Source organism: Phoenix dactylifera, chromosome 14 (genome assembly GCF_009389715.1).
Source record: "Phoenix dactylifera cultivar Barhee BC4 chromosome 14, palm_55x_up_171113_PBpolish2nd_filt_p, whole genome shotgun sequence".
Lineage (NCBI taxonomy): Eukaryota > Viridiplantae > Streptophyta > Magnoliopsida > Arecales > Arecaceae > Phoenix > Phoenix dactylifera.
The window spans coordinates 12,484,405-12,506,706 of record NC_052405.1 but is presented as its reverse complement, the minus strand read 5'-3'; the positions used below and the strand labels follow the sequence as shown (position 1 = coordinate 12,506,706).

General features: G+C 41.1%; 2 protein-coding genes across 3 annotated transcripts; one reads left to right on the top strand and one right to left on the bottom strand.

The window, feature by feature from the left end:
* Nucleotides 1-1,631: 1,631 nt before the first annotated feature.
* Nucleotides 1,632-6,791, top strand: LOC103702926 (receptor protein kinase-like protein ZAR1). The gene is made up of 2 exons (XM_008785567.3): nucleotides 1,632-3,346; nucleotides 5,707-6,791. The coding sequence occupies exons 1-2, from the start codon at nucleotides 1,849-1,851 to the stop codon at nucleotides 6,366-6,368; spliced, it is 2,160 nt and encodes a 719-aa protein (XP_008783789.1). The 5' UTR covers nucleotides 1,632-1,848; the 3' UTR covers nucleotides 6,369-6,791.
* Nucleotides 6,792-7,918: 1,127 nt separating this feature from the next.
* LOC103702925 (transcription factor bHLH129-like) lies at nucleotides 7,919-14,456 on the bottom strand. 2 transcript variants are annotated; one of them, XM_008785565.4, is made up of 6 exons: nucleotides 13,880-14,456; nucleotides 10,555-10,895; nucleotides 9,992-10,123; nucleotides 9,808-9,873; nucleotides 9,474-9,542; nucleotides 7,919-8,475 (listed from the first exon to the last, which is right to left on the bottom strand). In XM_008785565.4, exons 1-6 carry the CDS (start codon nucleotides 14,334-14,336, stop codon nucleotides 8,419-8,421), a joined length of 1,122 nt encoding a protein of 373 aa, XP_008783787.2. In that variant the 5' UTR covers nucleotides 14,337-14,456; the 3' UTR covers nucleotides 7,919-8,418. The 2 variants fall into 2 exon arrangements, with proteins under 2 accessions (XP_008783787.2, XP_008783788.2); XM_008785566.4 differs by having other exon boundaries at nucleotides 10,555-10,886; nucleotides 13,880-14,455.
* Between the last annotated feature and the right edge of the window lie 7,846 nt (nucleotides 14,457-22,302).

Here is a 22,302-nt window from a genome sequence, read left to right as displayed (position 1 = left end):
TAAATGCGAATCTCCGGCTTACTCCACAATAAATACGGATCTCCGGCTTACTCCACAATAAATGCGGATCTCCGGCTTACTCCACAATAAATGCGGATCTCCGGCTTACTCCACAATAAATGCGCATGGCTCCTGTCATCTACGGACTCTCAGCTCTCCACGGCAAATCAGCCCAGCAGAGTCTAGTCAACTATGATAAGTCTCCGATCTCGGCCTTACCTCCGACACCAATGCAATAATTCGCCTGATAGCGTGCTAGTTCGGGCTGTACGACGCCCTCACCGCCGACACCAATGCAATAATTCGCCTGATAGCGTGCTAGTTCGGGCTGTACGACGCCCTCACCGCCGACATCAGTGCAATGATCCGCCTGACCGTGCGCCGACCCGAACGACATGCCGAACCGTACTACGGCTTCGCCTTGTTACATCGCAGGTAGACCGACCCCCGCCTATAAAAGGGAGCCTTGGCCTCTCAGGAGGGGGTTGGAAGATGGATGCACTCTACTGACACTGTTTATCTCCTTCCTACACTATTTGCCCCCTCCCTGACTTGAGCGTCGGAGGGCCGGCGCCGGAAAACCCGGCCACCGGCTCGTGTGCAGGCACCCAGACGGAGGACGCCGCCAGCTGACGGATCGTCGCCTCGCCCCGTGGACCAGCCGTCCCTTCTCTCCGACCGCCCCAGACGGAGGACGCCGCCCGCCGACGGACCGCCGCCCCGCCGTGAGAACTCGCCGCTCCCTTTCCTCGACCGAAGATTGCCCTCGGGTCCAATTTCCAGCAACAGGATGACTTCCATTTTCCTATAGAGAAATTCCAACTACTTCTCAGTTCAAGCCTAGCTTACAGCATCACACAGGTAGATAAGCTACCTATAAATCTTTATTACTATAAATCTCTTTCTTTCTTAATTCTATTTAAACAAATTATTACTCAAGATTTATCACGTAGGAACTCTTATATTTATTATATCTGCATGCCTGAAATTTAGATACTATCAGAATTTTCTACATGCAGTAAAGCTTCTCTTACACGAGCGTGCATGCTGATATAATATTTGCGTGCAGGGTGTGTCACACTGTCACGTTCAAGTTACGCCAGGTTTTCCAAACCAAGCTCAGTTCAATCATGGTCTCCACTTCGTCCATATCATTAGGCACGACTTACCCAAGTTTCTACGCTCCATAAACATGGCGTTTGATACAATCCAAGTAATACGACGCAAGATTTGAACTCCTCAAACTCATATCCCATCACATCAACCCCTCGTAGGCCAAATCAAACATCGGACTCCCCCTTGTCTGTCTTACCTTGTATCTAAAGCTTCCCCATCCCTAAGCTAGAAACAAGAAAATCACACTCTTTTCCACCCTTTTTTCCTCCCCCGTACTCCTCCATTCCATAATTACAAAACAAAGCCACCTAACAACCATTACTGTTCTTATTGGAGACCCCCAACGCCCCCTCATCATTTCCACTGCCTGCTTCCACTCACCCCCCCTCCTTGCTTTCCCCTTCCTCCCTTCCCTCTCACGTCTTCTCTTTCCCTCCTCCCCCGGGCCCCACCAATCAAATTCTACTCCCATTACTGCTTAGCCTCCCATTCCTAACCTGTTCTCCAATCAAATCCAATCCAACTATTTAACCATAACTCCGTATTACACCATCGTCTTGTCGTTTTACATGGTTCAGGATAACCTAAAACAGTTCCTACTACCATTTTAACAGGGCTCCCTTTCTCTCCCTTAAATACTCCTATAACCCACCTCCCTCCTCTCCAACATCCCCCATTAACTAAATCAGCATCAGCTATTCAGCAGTGGCTCACACGCTCCTTTCCTAATCGATGAAGAGTTTCAATTTTTTAGCTATATTTTATTTAATTTTTATGGTGTTTCGGAGCCATGGGCTCTCACCTGATGGGCTTGCGCTCCTCGCCTTCAAGTCGGCCGTCTCCGACGACCCCGGCGGCGCACTCGCCGGCTGGAGGGAGGATGACGCGGACCCGTGCGGGTGGCCCGGTGTCACCTGCGCCAATGTCTCTGGCTTTTCCTACCCCCGCGTCGTCGGCGTCGCCGTCGCCGGCAGGAACCTCTCCGGCTACGTCCCCTCTGAGCTCGGCTCCCTTATCTTCCTCCGCCGCCTCAACCTGCACGGAAACCGCCTCTCTGGCTCCATCCCCACACCTCTTTTCAACGCCTCTTCTCTCCATTCTCTTTTTCTTTATGATAATAATCTTTCCGGCGTCCTCCCGCCTGCCTTCTGTGACCTCCCCCGCCTTCAGAACCTCGACCTTTCCGGGAACTCCCTCTCCGGCCCGCTCCCGCCGGAGCTCCGCAACTGCCGGCAGCTCCAGCGGTTTCTTTTATCCCAGAACCGCTTCTCCGGCGAGATCCCTGCCGGGATCTGGCTGGAGATGGTCTCCCTCGTCCAGCTCGACCTCTCCTCGAACCAGTTGAATGGATCCATCCCGCCCGATCTCGGCGATCTCGATTCCCTCGGCGGCACCCTGAATCTCTCCCACAACCAGTTCTCCGGCGAGATCCCGAGCTCTCTCGGGAAATTGCCGTCCACGGTGAGCCTCGATCTTCGGTACAACAATCTCTCCGGCGAGATCCCGCAGGCGGGGTCGCTGGCGAACCAGGGCCCGACGGCGTTTTTGAATAACCCGGGGTTATGCGGGTTCCCGCTGCAGATCCCGTGCCAGGACCGCCCGGCGGGGCCGCCGGGGCGGCAGGTGGCGCCGCGCGGGAAGGAGGCGGCGCGGGAGAGGAAGGGACTCCGAACGGGTCTCATCGTTATCATCTCGGTGGCGGACGCCGCCGGCGTCGCCTTGATCGGGCTGATCGTCGTCTATCTCTACTGGAAGCTGAAAGACCGCGACAAGTGCTGCAGCTGCACCGGGAAGAGCAAGTTGGGTGGAGAAGGGGAGAAAAGCGGGGGGTGCGGGTGTTGGTCGGCGGGGAGCGGCGGGACGGAGGAGGGGGAGTCGCAGAAGGACGCGGAGAGCGGCGGCGGCGGAGGGGAGGGGAATTTGGTGGCGATCGATAAGGGGTTTTCGTTCGAGCTGGATGAGCTTCTGAGGGCGTCGGCGTATGTACTGGGGAAGGGTGGGTTGGGGATAGTGTACAAGGTGGTGCTGGGAAATGGGGTTCCGGTGGCGGTGCGGCGGCTCGGGGAGGGCGGAGCGCAGAGGTACAAGGAGTTCGTGGCGGAGGTGCAGGCGATCGCGAGGGTGCGCCACCCGAATATTGTGAAGCTGAGGGCATACTACTGGGCGCAGGATGAGAAGCTGCTCATCACCGACTTCATCTCCAATGGCAACCTCGCCACCGCTCTCCGAGGTCAGTCTTTCCTCAACCTCCCCTCCCGATTCCCTCCCCAGCTAGCTATTGCCACGTGTCATGATATGATTGGTTGTTTTTGCCGCGAGGCGCGGTATGGGGCGTAGTGGTCGGTTGGCGTTAAGGTTAGGAGCACGCGGATGCTCGATTCCTCGGTGAGAAAACTGAATCCACCGTTGGATTGATGGATCCGTTCGTTTGTTCGAGGGCGGGGGTCTATTGATTGAACGGGGAGGATTTCATTTTCGGCACGAAAGTTGATGCAGGAGGATGGGACTTCGCGGGACGACATGCCCGTTGGAGGAGGGAATGCAGTGGGACGCGCTATAACTCGATCGGTCTTCTCGTAGTTTGCACTGCCGATGACGTGGCCACAGCCTATTACCGTTAGTAGTGGTGACTTGGTGATTAGAGGTACAGGGGAATACACCGAATGGAGCTGACCCTGTCCCTCTCATTGGCCAGGGTGTGTTCAATTACCGGCCGTCGATCACTGGATGGACGATGGCCATAATTTAAGTGAAAATATTTGAGGGTAGAAAAGTCAAGACCGCAGGAATTCTAGAAAAAAAATCGTTAACTTTGGCATGGCGCTATTTGCTTTACGTTAAAAAAAAAAACAGAGGTAAACAGTTTTCTTCCATCTTTTGGGAGACAGCCAAAAGGGAAGAAGAAAAGACTTCATCAAGAAGAGAAGGTCACCTTTGTGTATAGGAACCCAAGGACAAGACCATGCAAAGGTGCCTACACTTTTTGGAGTTTTCAGAAAACCTGTCCGTTAGTTGAGGAGAGCCGACGAGTCAATTCGCAAAAGACCAAAATCTCGAAAGTTCCAAGGGGACAAACTTAGCCTAATGTAATTATGTCAAATAGGTTGCGTGCTTGGTTTTTCTTGGCTTTTTCTATAAAAATGTTATATGCATTTCATTAAGCTCATGTTTGATTTGTCCAAAGTTTTTGAATATACAAATGAACATAAGGGGAGAGAAGAGAGAACAATGATGATAACTGCAGGTCTAGTCTCATGTTTGAATTTTTATCTTTATTGAGTGGCAATCGAAACTTTTCAATTTCCTTCCAATCCGACTTTGAAGGAGAAAATAAATTTTGGAATAAATTTAAATTTTATTTTTATAATATAATTAGTGAAATCTTTTATATTGGTTCATGGGTGTGATTTTTATCCAAGCTGCAGTATTCGTGTGGGCTTCCATCCATTTTAATTTTTGAAATGGAAAGAAATCTTATCAATTTTCTAAAGTAAAAAGAAGGTTTTTTATGATGAGTGGGCCGTGTAAGCCACTGTCGTAGAAGTGGGGACAATAGGGGCTCCTCATCAAGAGTGGAGGGTCCGTTAGGGTACCTAGCCAGCTCACTCTTGGAAGTTCTTCGTACTCTGCGGTCCGGTCAAAAGTTAATAAATCCACTTTTCTAGTGGAACTTGCAAGCTTAGGGATTCTACGGTCCCTCTATAATTTACATCACGTGGACCGCTATTATTCGGTCGGGGCTAATGGATCGTTTCTGGTTGTATCTTTCGCGAGGAAGAATGTTCGTTTTTAGAAGAATGTTTTTTTTTTTTTTTCCCACAACATCAATCGGTGGATCGCATTTTGCGCAAATTTTAAAACACTTTGATTTCTATCTTCCATCTGCACGAGATACGCAATTCCAATTTTAGTTGGATTACTTGATAGCTACTATTGGAACATAAATCTGGCTTCCCAAGTCTTAAGAATTTTGGACTACAGTACTCATATTAGATAATGGAGTTTTACTCTTTTTATGTCTCTAAAATAAATAAGATGCGAGCTGAATCCAAGTTGATCTCAGTTTGCTACAGTAATAAAAGAAAAATGCTTTATTGGTAGCACAGAAATCTTGCAGGAAAAAATTCTTTTTCTTGGTCGCGCTTTAAGGCTTATAGAAATCGGATAGGGAGATGGGGTGCAAGTGATTGACACGAATAATGAAGAGAGGAGAAAACCCCTTGTTTGCATTCGGACTGGATACTTTGGATAATATGCTCGCTCTTATTTTATCACTCGTTAAAAAAAAAAAAGAAACATTAGGTGTGCCATGTATGTCATCCGTTAGTCCATGGGTCATCATGTCTTGTGCGACAATTACCAGCTAACCTTTTCCATTATTACATTGGATCCTGAATCCAATTGAAAAGCATCTCTTAAATCCCTAAAATTCACGATCGTCAAATAGAGGCATGCAAAAACCAGTCGAAATTAAAAAAAAAAAAAAAAAAATTGCACATGAATGCATTGTTTTGAAGAATACCAAGTTGAAGCATGCAACTCAAGGTCTATTTTTATTTATTAATTTCAAAATATTTTCTGATTGGGCAGGCCGATCCGGTCAACCAACTCTCTCTTGGTCCATAAGGCTTCGGATAGCCAAGGGAGCGGCCCGTGGGCTGTCCTACCTCCACGAATACAGCCCACGAAAGTTCGTCCATGGCGACGTCAAGCCTTCCAACATCCTCCTCGACGGCGACTACAACCCCTACGTCTCCGACTTTGGTCTCATTCGCCTAATCAATATAGCCAGCAGTGACCCTTCCTCCTCTACGGGCGGCGGCGGCGGCGGCGGCGGCTTCATGGGCGGGGCCCTTCCTGCCATCAAGCCCACTCCACCGGATAAGCCCAATAACTACCGGGCTCCCGAGGCTCGAGCCTCCGGAAGCCGGCCCAACCAGAAGTGGGATGTCTTCTCCTTCGGCGTGGTCTTGCTTGAACTCGTGACCGGGAAGCCACCCGAGTTCTCGTCCCCCTCGTCATCTTCCATGCCGCTAGAGCATGTGCCGGAGCTGGTGAGGTGGGTGAGGAAGGGGTTCGACGATGCGAAGCCGCTCCAGGATTTAGTGGACCCGGTGCTCCTCCGCGAGGTTCATGCCAAGAAGGAGGTGATCTCCATGTTCCATATAGCTCTTGCATGCACCGAAGCAGACCCAGAGCAGCGGCCCAGGATGAAGGTAGTATCAGAGAATCTTGATAAAATTGGGACGTAGATAAGTTCATACCATGTACGAGAAACATGCATGGCATAGATGTAGGGAATGGTCAAGCAAAAAATGGCGAAAGGAAATAGATATTGCTGGTTTTGGACAACTTATTTTTTGGGTTGGTATGGGTGGATAAAGAAGATTGTTTTTTTTCCTGATCATTCCTGGTTTTCTGAGTGGGGCTTTACCTCCTTGAAAGTTGGTGGAGTTTTTTGTTGTTGTTAAAGGATGATGTAGCATGTAGCACATATAGGAGGTTGGTTCCGAATGGGGAATCTCTTCCCAGGTTAGCAGCTGGGCTGATCAGTGTTTGCTTCCATGATTAAGTATTCTTTTAAATTGTGTCTTTCAAATGAGAGTGCGATAAATCTTGTAATACCTTCCCCAATTTATTTAGTAATAATATGTCATATCTTTCTTGTTTATTAAGAATATTAGCAAACTTATCAGTAAAAGAATTATTGTGTACTCTGCAACAAATCTTTGATCAGAATAAGAATATCTAGCTATGACCTTCAGAAGCACATAAGAAGTCGCAATTTGTCTGAAGACCTTGTCCTGAACAATCTTAGGCATCAAAGTTCACTACTTGCACACTAATGGCAGATGCCAAGTATGTACCAGATTGCCATTTCAACGGTGCATCAGAATTTCTAATTGAACACCACCTCAATACCCTTAATTTATGTGATCTGTATATATTATGAGCGCCCTTCCCCTCTTTTTTTTTTTTTTCTTTAAAAGAAGGCTGGAAACTTCCGACGCAAAGACGTCATAAGGATTATGAAATCGAGGTTAAAGTACAAAAAATATTAATAAAGGAGTTATAGATGACTGCCTCTACTTCAAGAGAAAAGTTTTTAATACTTATCTAATATATTTTCCATATTTATTCAGTACTATTTAATATTTTTATTTTATTTTTATTTTTATTTTTAACATGTATTGCACAATGCTTATTTGCTAGTATATTATACATAGCAAGTCTTAAAGGAATAGTTGATATGATATCACAATGCTTGCTACTTAATAGTTTCATTATTTTTAATATCATATTGTTTTAAAGTAGATATTTATTGAATTATTTATTTTCAAATCATAGACATCGACAATTAACTCATATTGAATATTACTTATTACTATTTGATATTTCAAAATATTGTTAATTAGTTTATTACCAAAAATATCTTTTTCTTTTTATGTGAGAATCGCCTTTCTACAAATGAAGGAATCATGATTCCAAAAGAATTATAGTTCCATCCTCTGTTGTCATACCAAGCATCAGAACAAGGCCAAGTTAGAATCCCCTTTCCATTCCTATGTTCATTCCATGGAACCAAATATAACAGTGGTAATATACCAACATCACATGCTTGTAATTATTATAATATCATACAAATTGCAGAAAATAGAATCTTCCATGAACAATAAAGCACATTGATATCGCCCGGTGCTGTTATAGAATCTTATCTTTGCCTTGCATCTACACAATTTAGAATGTGATCTCTCCACGCAAATTTCCGTCATTCTATATTGCATTTCTAATAAAATTTCGATACTTGCTGCAAATCATATATTCAGATACAGACATAGGTTAAAGTATACTAATGTGATTTTACTCCCGGTTTTATCAGGATAGAATGCAAAAAGCAAAATACATCCAGAAATACAAAAAGGTCAATTGCTAAAGCATCAATTAAAAGAACAAACATCCTTTACACTATTCAACTCCAATAAGCAAACACAGATCTGAGAAGTATAAAACCTCAATAAAACATGGAATATTAGATTCTGGAGAAAGCCCTGGAACCTGAATATCTTTGTGCGATGAAGATGCTTTTCCTTTGCCCCCGAAAGCCCTCTTATAATCCAAATGATTCCAGAAGCCAGAAATTTGGGAAATACAGAACTGCCCTTCATTATTGCCTGTTGGACTGCCAAAGATCAAGGGAAATGATAATACACAAATGGGAACTACTCGCATGTTAATACCTCCTATCCATCTAACAAACAACAACCAACATAAATTCTTATATACATAAGCATGTCTGGTATCTTAATTGTTCTCTTGCTTGCTTGCACATATGCAGTTTTCACGTTCTTGGGTAAGAATCTGCACGTAAAAGCCCATGTTTATAATATCAGTGCATTATATTTATCTAGAAAAGCTTCAACATCAGCAAGAATAGTATATAGTATTTCATCTAGGTAGCTAAACAGACATACTGGAGCTGATCATCATTAGAGATCAATTTGTAAACACTATTAAAGGGAATGATGGCTAGATGAGACCAGAAGTTAACAAAAAAAAAATCAAAAGAAAATCAAAGTGTTGCAACAACATTTAAGTTTAAAAAGGTATCACATAGTCTGTCAGAGTGCCATAATATTTTCTCTGGACTTATCATCTCCTCAAAATATATAAATTGAATGCTGGAGTAATAGAATTGAAATACACTTGTAAGCATATTCCTCAACGAGTTCATATCTACTTAAATAAGCCCATTTTTCTTGTGGAAGTACTGTACATATTTAAAAAATTGATAAAACTAAAGGTGCTTTAGATTTGCTTACTGTGCAACAAGGAAATGGCCACTGACAATAGGAGAACCTACTTTGTTTACAGCTACGCATGCAAAAATACATAATGCTCCGGACTTCCAGTTGAAATATGGTAAATAATTGGAGAATTCTTCAAGTTGCACCTCTGTATCATTTCATGAGGGATGAAAATCACTATTGTCTTTTGCTTCTTTTAAAGAAATAAATCATAACCTTTACATTGTTATAACCCAATGGATTGTGTTATGCATTTCTCGAGTTAGTTTTCCAAACATTGAAATTAAAATCTTGATGTTTTCTTTCTCCCGAACTAAATGTATAGCTTATTTGGATAAAGGATGGGGTACAGAAGACAAAAAGATGATCTATACTGACTTAAACATAGAACATGCTTGACGTCTAGTATTTTGTTGCTTGCTATTGTATAGCTCACCTATGTTACAAGAAAATGAGAAAAAAAACAAGTCTCATTTTGGATAGTTCCAGGCATTAGATTGTTGGCAGCATTAGTTATAGTTTTATCATAAAATAATGCAATTTGATACACACCTCAACTTGGCTCTGCAGGGAGTTGATGTGCTGAACTGCCAAGTCTAACATGTCTGCCGTGTTTGTTTGCTGCAAAATATCAAAGAGGAAATTGTAAAATAATTATATATATCACTTCTGTCACAACAGTTTTTTTAGGAGAGGGGGTAAAATGATAAGCAAAGATTGTACAACTAGTATATGGCCATTGAGATTTATCCATTGTACAAAATTTTCTTTCGTGGTTGTTCTATGTACAGGGCTTCATACATTTCATACAGTAGTAGTGGCATGAAAATAATGACCTCTTTAACTCCATTTGATAAGGATTATTTCTGCTAAAGTTTGTTTGTACCTTGTCCATGTTAGGCACAAGTTCTTGCAGCTTTCTCAACTTCTCACTGATTCTTGTTCTTCTCTCCTGGCAAGTAAATAAAGAATAAAGCTTAGCCTGAGAATGAAGGCTCGATCTATGAGGCACGTACTGATACAGGATTGCAGATATACACAGATGCTTTATTAGATTGGCTTAAACTAACCCTTTCGGCAATGCTCCGTGGGTGTGTTGCACATCCACGCTTAGCTCGGATTTTGAATGGAACCTGGTCTTGTTGGATCTGGAGGAACTTCTCTACTGTAGCAATCTCTAGGGACGTTGTTGGCAAACTAAACTGAAAGATCAAGTACGACATATAATTTAAGACTGTGGATCAGATTTTTTAAAGATTAATATCAGTCACTAAAGCCAATAATTCGAGCTCAATGTAACAATAGATTACATGAAAAATGTCCCAAGATATCCAAATTGTTACCAACCGAGCACGTGACGCAAACAGTTGTCCTTAAAATTTTGCTAGATGGCAGCAAGCAAAATTTGAAATTTGTAATAACAATGTCAAAGATAAGTTTTTTTAATTTTAAAGAATGAAAGTTATTACAGAACCAAATAGTATTTAAGGTCAAAGGAATGTTTTGTTGATTTCCATATTTCCAAACCATTGCAGGACAAGTAGGAACCTGACATGTATATAGTAGATCACTGAAAAGGTTTTACTGGTTATTTGTATTGTTTTTGCTAGCATCACAAAATTATTGAAATTACCTGAGACTCAATGCTGCTAAGACTGGTTATTATGTCCCCATTGTTATCTTTTGCCCGCTTGCTTGGAGGTGCAGAGAACACAATCGAATTTGTATCATCCCATGAGCCTATCGAAAAATTGCTTGAAATGTATGACTGCCCAACATTCCCAGCCGTCCCAGTGGAGTTGTTACTGCCACCAACACTCTCTCCCACATCTGGGACACTTATCTCAGATATTTGAGACAATGTTCCTTGTCTAGAGAAGTTCATCTGGGATTTAAATCTTGTGCTTGGCATCGCATAGACACCATCCGTTCCTGGTTGAGAATAGCTTCCAGTGTCCCTTGTAACTGAAAAACCTGTCACATATCAGACCATAATGCCCATAACATTGTGTAAAACATGGAAGCAAGTCCTAAATAACCTGTATAACAGCCCCTAAGTTAGAACAGGATTCTTAAGTCCGAACGACAAATAAACTGCGATCTTCTTGTGAGATTTTGTTGCTCCGGTTTGCTATAAAGGGATCCATATCATAACAATCAAACTCCACATGATAAACGAAAAAAACAATACTCGAAGGACCAGAAAATTCATTTGTAGAAGCTAGAATTTCCCAATTCCACTCATTCTAAAAAGTATCTAGTCTAAAATATAAGCTAATATATTTCAAGCAATTCATTAGGATGTGAAACCAGGAAGTTCTTTTTTATTTTCTTCCGTACCACTTCTCTGACCTAATCTATACATTCTTCCCTCCAATCTTGTCAGATTTTTCATATATGCTTACATTGATTTTTCTCTTCAAGATTAATTGCTACAACCTATGGCTCTGCAGATTTAATTGAAAAAACAATTATATCGAGCGTCGGCCAGACAAATGCTCATTGAGCAAATTTTGTCTGATTAGATGTGTAGGCTTTGGCATATAACCAATACAACCCACTAGTGGGTCATTTTATATTATATTGATTTTTATTGTGGGGATGTCTCTAAGAGACAGCTCATGAAAGGGTGTCTTTTCATAAAAGAGTTGCATGGAGGAATGCTTCTGAAGGATCATGTCCTGTGGCATTGCACCCTTCTAAACCCATAACTAAGAGATCATATGGTAGAATCAGCAAGCAATCAGAGAAAGAAGATTATGAGAATTCCTTACTGTTTCTGTCCCCATTTTTAGTGTTATGGTTTATAATTTTCTTCCTAGAATTTAGGCTTAGACTAGTTCAGATACATTTTTATTAGGGTGCACATTAAGACGATCATGAAACGGTTTGTTGTATCTTGACAGCACACTGACATCAACTATTTACACATGGACAGAGAGAACTGTACTCTCAAGAGTGCATACACCATAACATGCCTCGGACCAGCGTGATATTCATCTCACTTATTTCAACATATTTTATACTTAATATTTCTTATGTGATATCAAGCATGAATCTTTTTTGTCCAACAGGTTTTAAATTGGAGGATTACAAGCTCTCTTGCAGCAACATCTCTACGGAACAAACAAAAAAACTCCATGATAACTTTTTCGACAATATAATTCAACTGTATTCAAGGCAATATGCTACTCAACTTCAACGAAGAGGATGACCAAATAATAATGATATAACAATGAAGAATACTGCTTACAGACAACTCCAATGAAACCAAGTTAGCACTTAATCAAGCTATGGATGACAGGGCCATGTGCCTGGTAAGGTCCATTTTCATGCAAATTTTCAAGCAGGCGAGGAGTATTTCACAACAGTTGTCCATGGAAGCTTTTCATTGCCAGCATCAGTTATTACTAAATAGTAACTAGTGTTCGATGCATTCATTTTATTGATAGGAAGAAATATAGTAGACATTCAGATTGATGCAACACTATGTGATATGCTAAGGAAGTCTTTCGCACATAGAGGCATGGCGCCATGATCCTGCCACAAAGAGATCACAGGAGCATATTCCGAACTCAACTCTCTAATGGATCTCAAAAAGCAAATTCATTCCAATCCTTCCAACTAGCTAATTTATAACTTAACTAGAGGTGGGCATGTTTGATGCACGATAGGGGAAGCATAGATGTCTGTGATTCATGTGAAAGGAAGCACTCATATTGATGTTTCCAACCCAAACAACTGCACTCCCGCTTTTAGCTAGTGAATTCCTCTTGTTTCACTCACTTTACTAGCAGAGCTAATTAAGGTGAACCTTCGATATAGATGGAACTAGCTATAGATCACTTAACAGCTGCACAGGTGGTAGGTTTTAGCATATTAGAGTCATCTACATAATGTCAAAACTAAGATTCATCGTCTTGGTACTGGTACCATGCTAGCACAATGTCGGTATGGTATAGTATGAAATTTTTTTAAGTATATCAAGTACCTTCGGTACGCCATCTGTACCGGATACCGGTACTGAACTGGTATGGTATGGCACGCTCTGTACCATCAAATAGATGGCAGTCTTCTTCATCGACTAAGGTGGAGAAACCAGGGGAGAAGGTTTCAAGAATTCACCTTATGGCAGTAGAGGTACAGTAATTTTCTTTTTAAACTTTTCTCTTAAGCCAGCTAGATTAATAGAATTGTGAGCACGAGAGATACCACATCTAGAGTGACATGAACAAAAAGAGGTGGGCCAAAGATGACATCCTCCTCCATTTGGCACGAGGAGAGAGGACACGCAAGGAATCCCCAAACGTAGAAGTCCACTGAACCCGGACACCCAAAACTCCAGTCCCATCACCCCAAACAGCTCATCTGGGCCACCCATTCAATGATACACCCACCCTTCTTATAGTAAAAACCATGAAACTAAACTCATGGAACCCCATCCACATCCAAGAAAAAGTTCAATGTTACCATCACTTAGCCTGCCACCATGACACTCGGGTTCGGATCCGGATCCGGATCCGGGCCCACCCATGGGCCGATGCAAAACACAGATCACTAAATTGGATGGACCCATTGATGTTCAAATACACGGAATGAAGGATATTCTAAATATTTTAACATAATTATAGCAAAAGTAAGATAAGGAGAGAAGACTAGCTACAAGCAACCGTACCTGTCGTAATTTGTCAGCTCTCACAGGCGTTCTCTAAAACGATAAAAAAATCCGAACCCCACTTTACGAACCCGAAACCCGCCGCGAACCACAGTTTCCCCACAAAACCGTGGTTTCCGTCTTTAGAAACGCGGTTCCCCGTTTCCTAGTGGAATCGACCGTCTTACGTTCTCCTCGGGATAAAATGGTGCGGATAGCAGCACATCTTTGGACTGAACGAAGCGTTTCCCGATTCGTTTCCCGACAAAGTTCAGAAAAGAAGAGAGGGGGAAAAAGAACTGACCGTTATCGACCATGAGATGAGATAAGAATCCGGCGGGCGAGCTGCTGTGACGAATCAACGGACTCCCGCCGCCCCTCGAACTCCCATCCGCCGCCGGCGCCGCCGGAAACGGTGGAGCGAGAGCGCCGACAGAGATCTTTCCCACGCCGTAGGACCGCGGCATACCGGACCCAATTCCGCCCCCGCCGCCGTCTTTGCTTAGGCAGGGATCGAGATCCGGCGATGCGGCGCCCGCGCCGGCCTTGCAGGTAGACTCCGACGTCAGGCACGACGACTCGCCGGAGAAGAACCTCCCCATCTGGAACTCTCCTCCTCCTCCGCCGCCGGCGACGACGGTGTCGGCGATGCTGCTGAGGAGCGATCCCGGTGCCGACACGTACCTCGCCAGCCCCGCAGGCGGCCCGGCCGCCGGAAACATCGCCATCCCCTTGCTCCCGTTCGGCGGCGACCGCTCCATACTACCCACTCTTTACAGAGAGCAGAGAAAGTCACTCGGTTTTGGACTGGATTGAGAAGTGGACGAGAGAGAGAGAGAGAGAGAGAGAGAGGGAATGGATGGAGAATGGGGGGAGGGGGGGATGAATGGAGGACTTTAGTCGCAATAAAGAAAGAGGCTTGTGATTCGTCCTTCGGGATGGTGGGGCCCAGTGTAAAATGTTGAAGGGGGGATTCTTGAGGGTTTATAACTTGATTAATCATAAAGCTTTGAGTTACGTGATGCTTGTGGGAATTAATTAGCGCTAAGATTCTGAGTTCCACTGTTCATCAACGTGGGATTCCTTTGAGTGGATCGATGTGAACCCTGAACCAGGGTTCCTAATTCTATTAGGGTTGCACCGCATAGCCATCCGCACCGCCGATCATAACCATTCATTCCTATAAATCTCATTCATCAAGCATTCGTATCGGTGCACAGCTGTAAAAATAAATGGCTGCGATTGGCGTCGTACATAGCTATATGAAGGTAAATTGACCACTTAGAAGTTTATGGCAAGAGTTAATTGTACTCCACTCTTATTCGAACCCAAGGTGGATCCTATTGGTGAAAAAGGATTTCTTTGCTTGCAAGAGAAATCATATGTCAACTAGAGGGATATCTCGATTTGATTTTTTACTTAAATTTGAGATACGAGAAGATCGCCTAGGATGCAAGTTAATGGTAATTTAAACCAACTTTAGATGGAAATTGGACTTTGAGATATGTTGATATGGTCCCACAAGTTGATAGACCCAATAAATATTATTTGTGATACAACCCTACCTTGTTGACTTTAATGGTTTGATAAATAAGTCTCTTGGCCTAATAAACATCCTATAATGATTGTGCTGTTAATTAGCTAGCAACAAGAAGACTGACACCTTTAAAATTTATTGCTTACTATTGCAGGTCAATGAGGGGTAGATAATGAAAGGGCTTGTTAATATGGCCATGTGGTTATTATTGACTATGATTTTTATATTTTTTTTCCATAATTGATTATTGTTTCTATTATATTTATATCATTCATTGTGATGGCTAGGTGAAATACCTAGAGATACTAAGAGTAGAATATGACTTTCCTAAAAAGTAGCTTAATAGTAGTAAAACTGCCAGTAATTCCTTGAGATTTCATGCTTTTGGTCAAATTCCTGGTCAATGGTTTATTGAGATTTCAAAAAAAAAGGCTTAACACTACCAAAAATAGACAACTTTGTGCTTTCTATACATATAATTTAGAAATTATACGGGAGAAGTTCTTTATACCCAATACTAATTGATGGTGGTATATGTTTTATGTATTAATTTGCATCCTAACCAAATTTATTCATTAGAGCTTATATACTAGTTTGTATTTTTGAAACTGTGTTAGGATAAGAGAGTAAGAGAGAACCCAAATCCAGTACTATCTATTGACATAAAAGTTTAGGTCAGAAATTTTGACCTATCTGATTCGAACTTAAAATCTCTTGACCCAATCCGACCCGAATAGGGTCAGGTCGGGTCGAGTTTTTCATTTTCGGCTAATTTTTCTTATTGATGACATCGATCATTAGATTTTTGGCTAGTATATCCATAGTATTAATCATATAATTAAATTTTCTAATCGTCACGGTTCTTTTATGCTGAAAACTGTGTCCATCTTATACACATCTGATGGCTCAAGGATAGTTGCCTTGTCACACAAAGGTTACAGAAATCTAGAGTAATATGCTGATTTTTGGCTGCAATACTCCATTCCTCATGAAAAGTCTTCCTTTAGCTCAATTTTGCGAATTTTGGGATATTCTTTTTGTTAGAGGCATGGTGGTTAGCAACATCATCTGCTTGTCTATGCGCATGCGAGGTGATGACTAAGATTTTCGCTGATGCATTGTGAAAGTTTTTAATGATTATTTTGTGGAAGTAGATTTCTTTCTGATTGCCAACTACTATGATGTTGTCATAATCAATCCAGTAGTATCGAAATATTTGATTACTTCGATATTGATATTTTTCATATTTATAGACTTTTGCAAACACAAGCATGTTGAGAAGACATGGAATGATCATGCTAAAACCTTGATGCCCATGCCCCAGAGTGTTCAACCCAATAGAAAACATTTGAAAAATTGGTTGTTGCTAACTCATGTTCGAACTAGTCTAAGACATACCTAGAGTTTATTGTATTGGTCAAAGTATGATCATAGAACAAGACTTTTTCTACTTTAGTGATCAAGTTTATGAAAATCATTATTCCCCAACATATAATTTAGGCCAACAATTGATGATAAGAAATATCAATTACTGCTAAATGCCCCATGGCATGGCACAGAGTAGAGTCTCTTGATAGTTTTATCAGAGGCCTACCTAGAGACATCCAAACTTCACTAGAATTTGGGTAGTTAGGCATCGGAGAAAAAAAAAAAAAAAAAAAAAAGGTTATAATAGCAATGTGGTGGAGGACTGCTAATGTGAGAACCCATGTGGGCATGTGTTTAGTCCCACATCGGTTATTCGTCGAGAAGATCTTGGGTACTTATACAAAACTAAGAACCTAAAAAAATGTCTTTTGACTAGCTTTTTTGGATAAGATCCTGGATTGTTACAAATTATATTAGAGCGAACTCGGTCCATAGCCTATGTGGATTAGAAAACACTACAATAGGGGTTAATGGAGGCTGACCACGGACCGATCATGGTGCTTATGATTAGATTTGAATAGATTTTGAACTCTTAGCCTGACGAGAACATTAGAGCTTCAACGGAGGAAATATGTATGGACCCATATAGGCGCGTATTTAGTCCCACATCGGTTATTCACCGAGAAGATCTTGGATATCGTTGTTACAGCTAATGTGCACTCGAGACCGGCTCGTTTAACTCTAAACATTTGAAATCACAATAAAACCCTTGGTTTAAAGCTTTCATCCATACATGATGCATGCCCCTTCTCCATGATTCTCCTTGTAAGTGTCCAATCAAACATGATAATAAATTTAGGGGATAGAGGGACGGCTGGTTGGTCTACATTGCCCAAAAGGCAAGTCACTGTTCTATAATTTCCTAAGCAGAACGTCACTTTCTGGAGCCATCAATTGGAGGAGATAGCATTCTTAGATCGATTCACTGGCAGGAGAAGCCCAAGCCTTGCGAGAAATGCCCGCTGCTCTCCGCCACGTCCCAATCGCGTCTGCACTGAAAGAATGCCTGCCTTCCCTTCATATGCCGTAGCCTTTATTATTGGAAAACTGCACCTGAAAGAGACTCTTGGTCGGCCGGAGCTTTCTGAGAGGCCACGAAAGCAAACGGCCTTTGAACCAAATGAGACTGTTTGATTGTTTAAGTATGATAAAACTTCCACTCCCTCTCTTTCCTTTTCTCCTTTCTCTTTCTTCTCTTTTGTTAATGTTATATGGCTAAAATATCCTTTTCTTTCTGCATTGAGCTTTCAAAAAGCAGATGGATACATGCCCTTCCATGATTATGATATCTACATGTTTTCCTTTTCTATCATGTGTTGGAGGATTTCAAAATTTTAAGCCTATCCTTTCTTTTCTCTTGTATACTTTTTTAGTCCCACATTGGAAAGAGATAGAAACTCAAATAGTCTTCAACCTTTCTAACTTGGTGAAACAAAGAATGTATGAAGCCCACACGCGCATGAGCGCAATTGAGGGCCAAATCTGAAAACGGGTTAATCAGGCGCGGGAGTTGGACTTGGCTTGTTTTTGCTTCTTTGAATTTAAATTTTTAGTAATCATCGTGTTCTTTTAAACACACCTCTTCCTTTTCTTTTTAAACCCTATCAGATCAAAGGATTAACTGATCTATATCTCATCCATATCTTCCTCTTCGTACTCTTCTCTGTTTGACTATTTTCTCTTTTCATTTATGAGCGAATCTGGGTTGTTTACTTGTCACTGCATCTACGAGTGTACGTTTGGAGTGACCCGGTTATTGTATCCTGAAGAATAGGCCGTCATTACCTGCTACACTGAGATTTGTTCTCCGAGAGGCGAGATCTATTCTTAAGGACAATGATAACATGCCTCAACCGACGATAAGTTTTCTTTCCATCTGTTCTTTTACTAACATTATGTTGCATTCATTTTCTTCCCCTATGCTCAGTTGAAATTTACTCAACTTGCTCCCTTAGTTATTTTGCTTGAAAATGCATATAATGTATTAAAAGTTTTGAGGGGCATGTGTGAAATTTCTTGCTGATGGCAACCTTGAGATTCTAAGGGGTAAATAGACAGTTTTCATTTTTTTTTTCAGAAGAATATATGCTAGTTTTGTTAGATTTCTAAAATGGAATTGGGAAAAGTTCAAGACTTTTTTTTTGTTGATAAAAGCAAGGTTTAGGACTTTTGGATGCGTATGTATGTACATTGCACTCAGTGCAGGATAAATAAGCAAATAACTAGATTTATTCCAAACTTAATGTCAAGTTTGAATTGATTTAAACTAGATTTAAGGTTATTAAACTGGTTAATTGGGCATGTATTCAGCTTGGTTTGAAATTAAAATCAAATTGAACTCGAAAAAATGTCAAACTTGGTCTTTGAGCTCGGTCTGAAAGTTAGTTTCAAACCAAGCATGGTTAGGTCTAGGCTTGATCAAGCTCAGCTCGATAACAACCCTAGTCTTCATCTCCATTTTTGGCCCTTCCACCCATCTAGGATATATGTATAAGTCCCTTAAGATGACTGAAAATGTCATAGTATTTTTCAGGAAAACAATCCAAATGATCAATGAATGAAATGACATATAAATATGCTATAACAAATACAAGCTATACAAAAGAATGTCTATCCTTCCCCTACCCACCCCCCAAGACTATACAGACATTAGCATCTTAATAGGAACAATAATTGAAACAATAAGGTCAAATAACATGAGATTATCCTCTGCAAGAATGGAAAATATGAATAGATTCTGGCTTGTATGTTGTCCAGAGTTACTGTCTCAACTCCCAATGAAGACAATTCTTGTTTGAGAGTATCCAGATTCCTGAAATGCAACCCAACCATGCCTGCATTCCCAACTGCCTCCACATTTGCCATCCTGAAATTTGTTAGCAACAATTACATCAGTAACATGCAAGATGTAAGGGAAAAGGAATCACAGGCTAGTAGATTGGTGAAAAGGAATTATAAGTAAAGCCTCTTTCCACATTAAACTCCAAAACCTTACTTGCTGTGGTGATACTTTTTCTGTTTTAGTTTTTTTGGAAAGCAACCGTGCTGACAGACAAGGATAATTCTTAATGCAATATTCTCCACTTTTTTAATGACTGACCAAGATTAGGGGTGACAATCGGGTTGCATCGGAACGGTGCTGGTCAGGTCGGATACAAGATAGGTCCATTAAATGAGTCAAAAATGCAGACCCAAACTTGACTATTTTATTAAGAGCCTGTTTGGAAAATCCGGCAAAATTGGACTGTATTTTCTATTGGATTCATAGAGTGGGCAGTCTATTTGGATAGGGAGCATATCAACCTAATACCGTTCCAGCCCAAAAAAAAAGACTTCCATGGGTCTTTTTTTTCTTCTTGCAGACCAACAGGCGCACAGATGAGATTTAGGATAAAACTAGGATGGGCTTTTAAAAGAATACGGGCTGTGTAGGCCAACAGACCCAATTCATGCAGGAAATAGGGCCCAATCCTACTGCATTTTTCAAACAGGCTCTAAACAGGTAACCTAACCTAATCTTCAACAGGCTGAATAAGTTAAATAGGTTAAACAGGTTAAGCATTGCCATCCCTACTGTAGATTTACAGTTTAAAAAGTGTTACTAAAAATAAAAACATAATCTACTTTGGGCCTATGTTCCAAGAAAAATATCATATCGGAGTACGGTGGAAATAGGACAGCTAGCAGGGTTGATAGGGGGGAAAAACTTGTCAGAAAAAAAAAGAAAACTGCTGTATTTTCTGTGCATGCTTGAAACTCAGTTCTTTGTTTGCTAAAACAATCTGCTGTTTCAGATCAGACTGAAACAATGCACCAGCAGTCATATCAGCACCTCACACAAGCCCTAGCAAATAGGTAGAGTGTGGTTTGACACTTGACACACACTACAGATAAGAAACCTCTGGATCCCATTTTCTGTTTCCATTCCTTCAATTCTCTTTTATCCTCTTAACCAAAAAGCAGTGTATTTCAACCAAAAAAAATAGCAAGAAAAATAAAAAGGAAAGAAAAGAACATCAAAAAATGAACTAAGCTTAATGAATGCATGTCTCAAGTGATGGCCTGCATAGGTGAGATTTGGATGCATGACTGCAGCTTTTATAGTGCAGACCTTGGTGCTCAGTCTACAATGTGAAAGAGTCTGACAGAAGATGAAATTAATAGCAGCCATAAAACAAAACAAAAGGGATACAACCAGCACTATAAACACACAAAAAAAGGGAAAAAAGTGAGCAACATACCAGAACCCACAGCATAAACTGTACTAAGTGTTGATATAGAGATTTATAGATGAAATATCAATCCATTATTCCCCACCAACATTGGTGTTGACACCAAGTATCCCTGGTTTATGTTGCAGTGTCCATGTATCAAATCGTTTTGTGACATGAAGTGTTAGAAAGTAGACACAACACTTGTGCTCAACAACGAGATTGCTATCCCATTAAATCAAGTTTATCTTTAGTACTCTTAGACCAAAAGTAAAACTCACTTAGTCACTGGTGCTATATATTTTCCTTTTGAATTCTTCAGATTCCATAATCTTCTTTTAGGTATATGTTTAATTTCATTAGTATCTACTTCCATTATTGTTAGGAGCAAGGATATAAATATCATGTGCTTGTGGCATATCGGACTGGTATTAGCACAATATTGTGCCATGTTGAGCCTTGCCAAAGGATGACAGGCACTGGCATGATAGCATGCCAAGTGCTATCATGCATCCAGTATCACAGCAATGCTACATGCAAGTATGGCACAGGAGTGGTACTCATGCATGTACTGTCATGCTAACCAGCACTTAAATTTTTGATTAGGAAATAATTGCTGAAAATTTGAATGATGGTCAACTAATGATATGAAAGGTAAAAGGTAAAAGTAGTAGTAAGAGTAAATACTCCAAAAATGCTAAAAAAAGGAAGAAAACACATTAATAACTAATCATCAACTAATGTGATATAGCAAAAGAATCTTTTGCCCTAGTATTGCAAACATACCTCATCAATCAACCCTGTCTCAAATTCAACCCATGCAGTAGGGTGCTTGCTTTCTAATAGTTCTTTAATGGACATCCTACAAAAGGAGATGTTTAGTCAAATGGAACTTCTAGATTACTAAATGAACTTCTTAATGAGAATATTACAAGAAATAAATTGAAGTAATCATATAAAAAATTAAGATTCTTAGATTTGTTCCATATGCTCGAGCAGAACAACCATCTTCACCGGGAAAAGAAAAATCTTACTACTAATCTATAGTAGTCAAGAGATACATTCATGCCCAAGAGAAACTGAACGATCAAAAATATTAGCAAGACACATGAATACATATCAATTATTTGCAGACTTGTGTATTTTTCATGTCAATGACCACCAGTTTCAACAAAATACCTATATCATGTGGTACCTAACCAACATGAGCACACTATTATTAATACCTATATTCATGATATTTTAATCCTTGATGATGAAGTCCTTTTCTTTTCTTGGTCCAATCTCCACATATTATGAGAACACTATTATTAATAAGATCAAATGTTCTTCTAGAAGAGTGTTCCAGTGCATAAGGCTTTTATCATTGCCGGGTCTAGGAAGGTTAAAATTATGCAGCACTACTCCCACGTGCAGAGAGGCTGTTTCTGTATTTTAAACATATGACACCTAGATCATAATAAAGCAATTTTACCTTTGCACCAAGACCTGCCTTCTATCAAACATTCTTTTAATTTCTTTATTATCTTACTCATCCTCAAGGGTCAAATG

What these genes read in the sequence shown, in the direction of transcription:
- LOC103702926 (XM_008785567.3), top strand. Translation starts at nt 1,849, where the DNA reads ATGAAGAGTTTCAATTTTTTAGCTATATTTTATTTAATTTTTATGGTG. An exon ending in CCTCGCCACCGCTCTCCGAG is followed by an intron (nt 3,347 to 5,706) that starts GTCAGTCTTTCC and finishes CTGATTGGGCAG; the next exon opens with GCCGATCCGGTCAACCAACT.
- LOC103702925 (XM_008785565.4), bottom strand. Translation starts at nt 14,336, where the DNA reads ATGGAGCGGTCGCCGCCGAACGGGAGCAAGGGGATGGCGATGTTTCCG. An exon ending in TCATCTCATGGTCGATAACG is followed by an intron (nt 10,896 to 13,879) that starts GTCAGTTCTTTT and finishes GATATGTGACAG; the next exon opens with GTTTTTCAGTTACAAGGGAC. An exon ending in CCCTGCAGAGCCAAGTTGAG is followed by an intron (nt 8,476 to 9,473) that starts GTGTGTATCAAA and finishes TTTTACGTGCAG; the next exon opens with ATTCTTACCCAAGAACGTGA.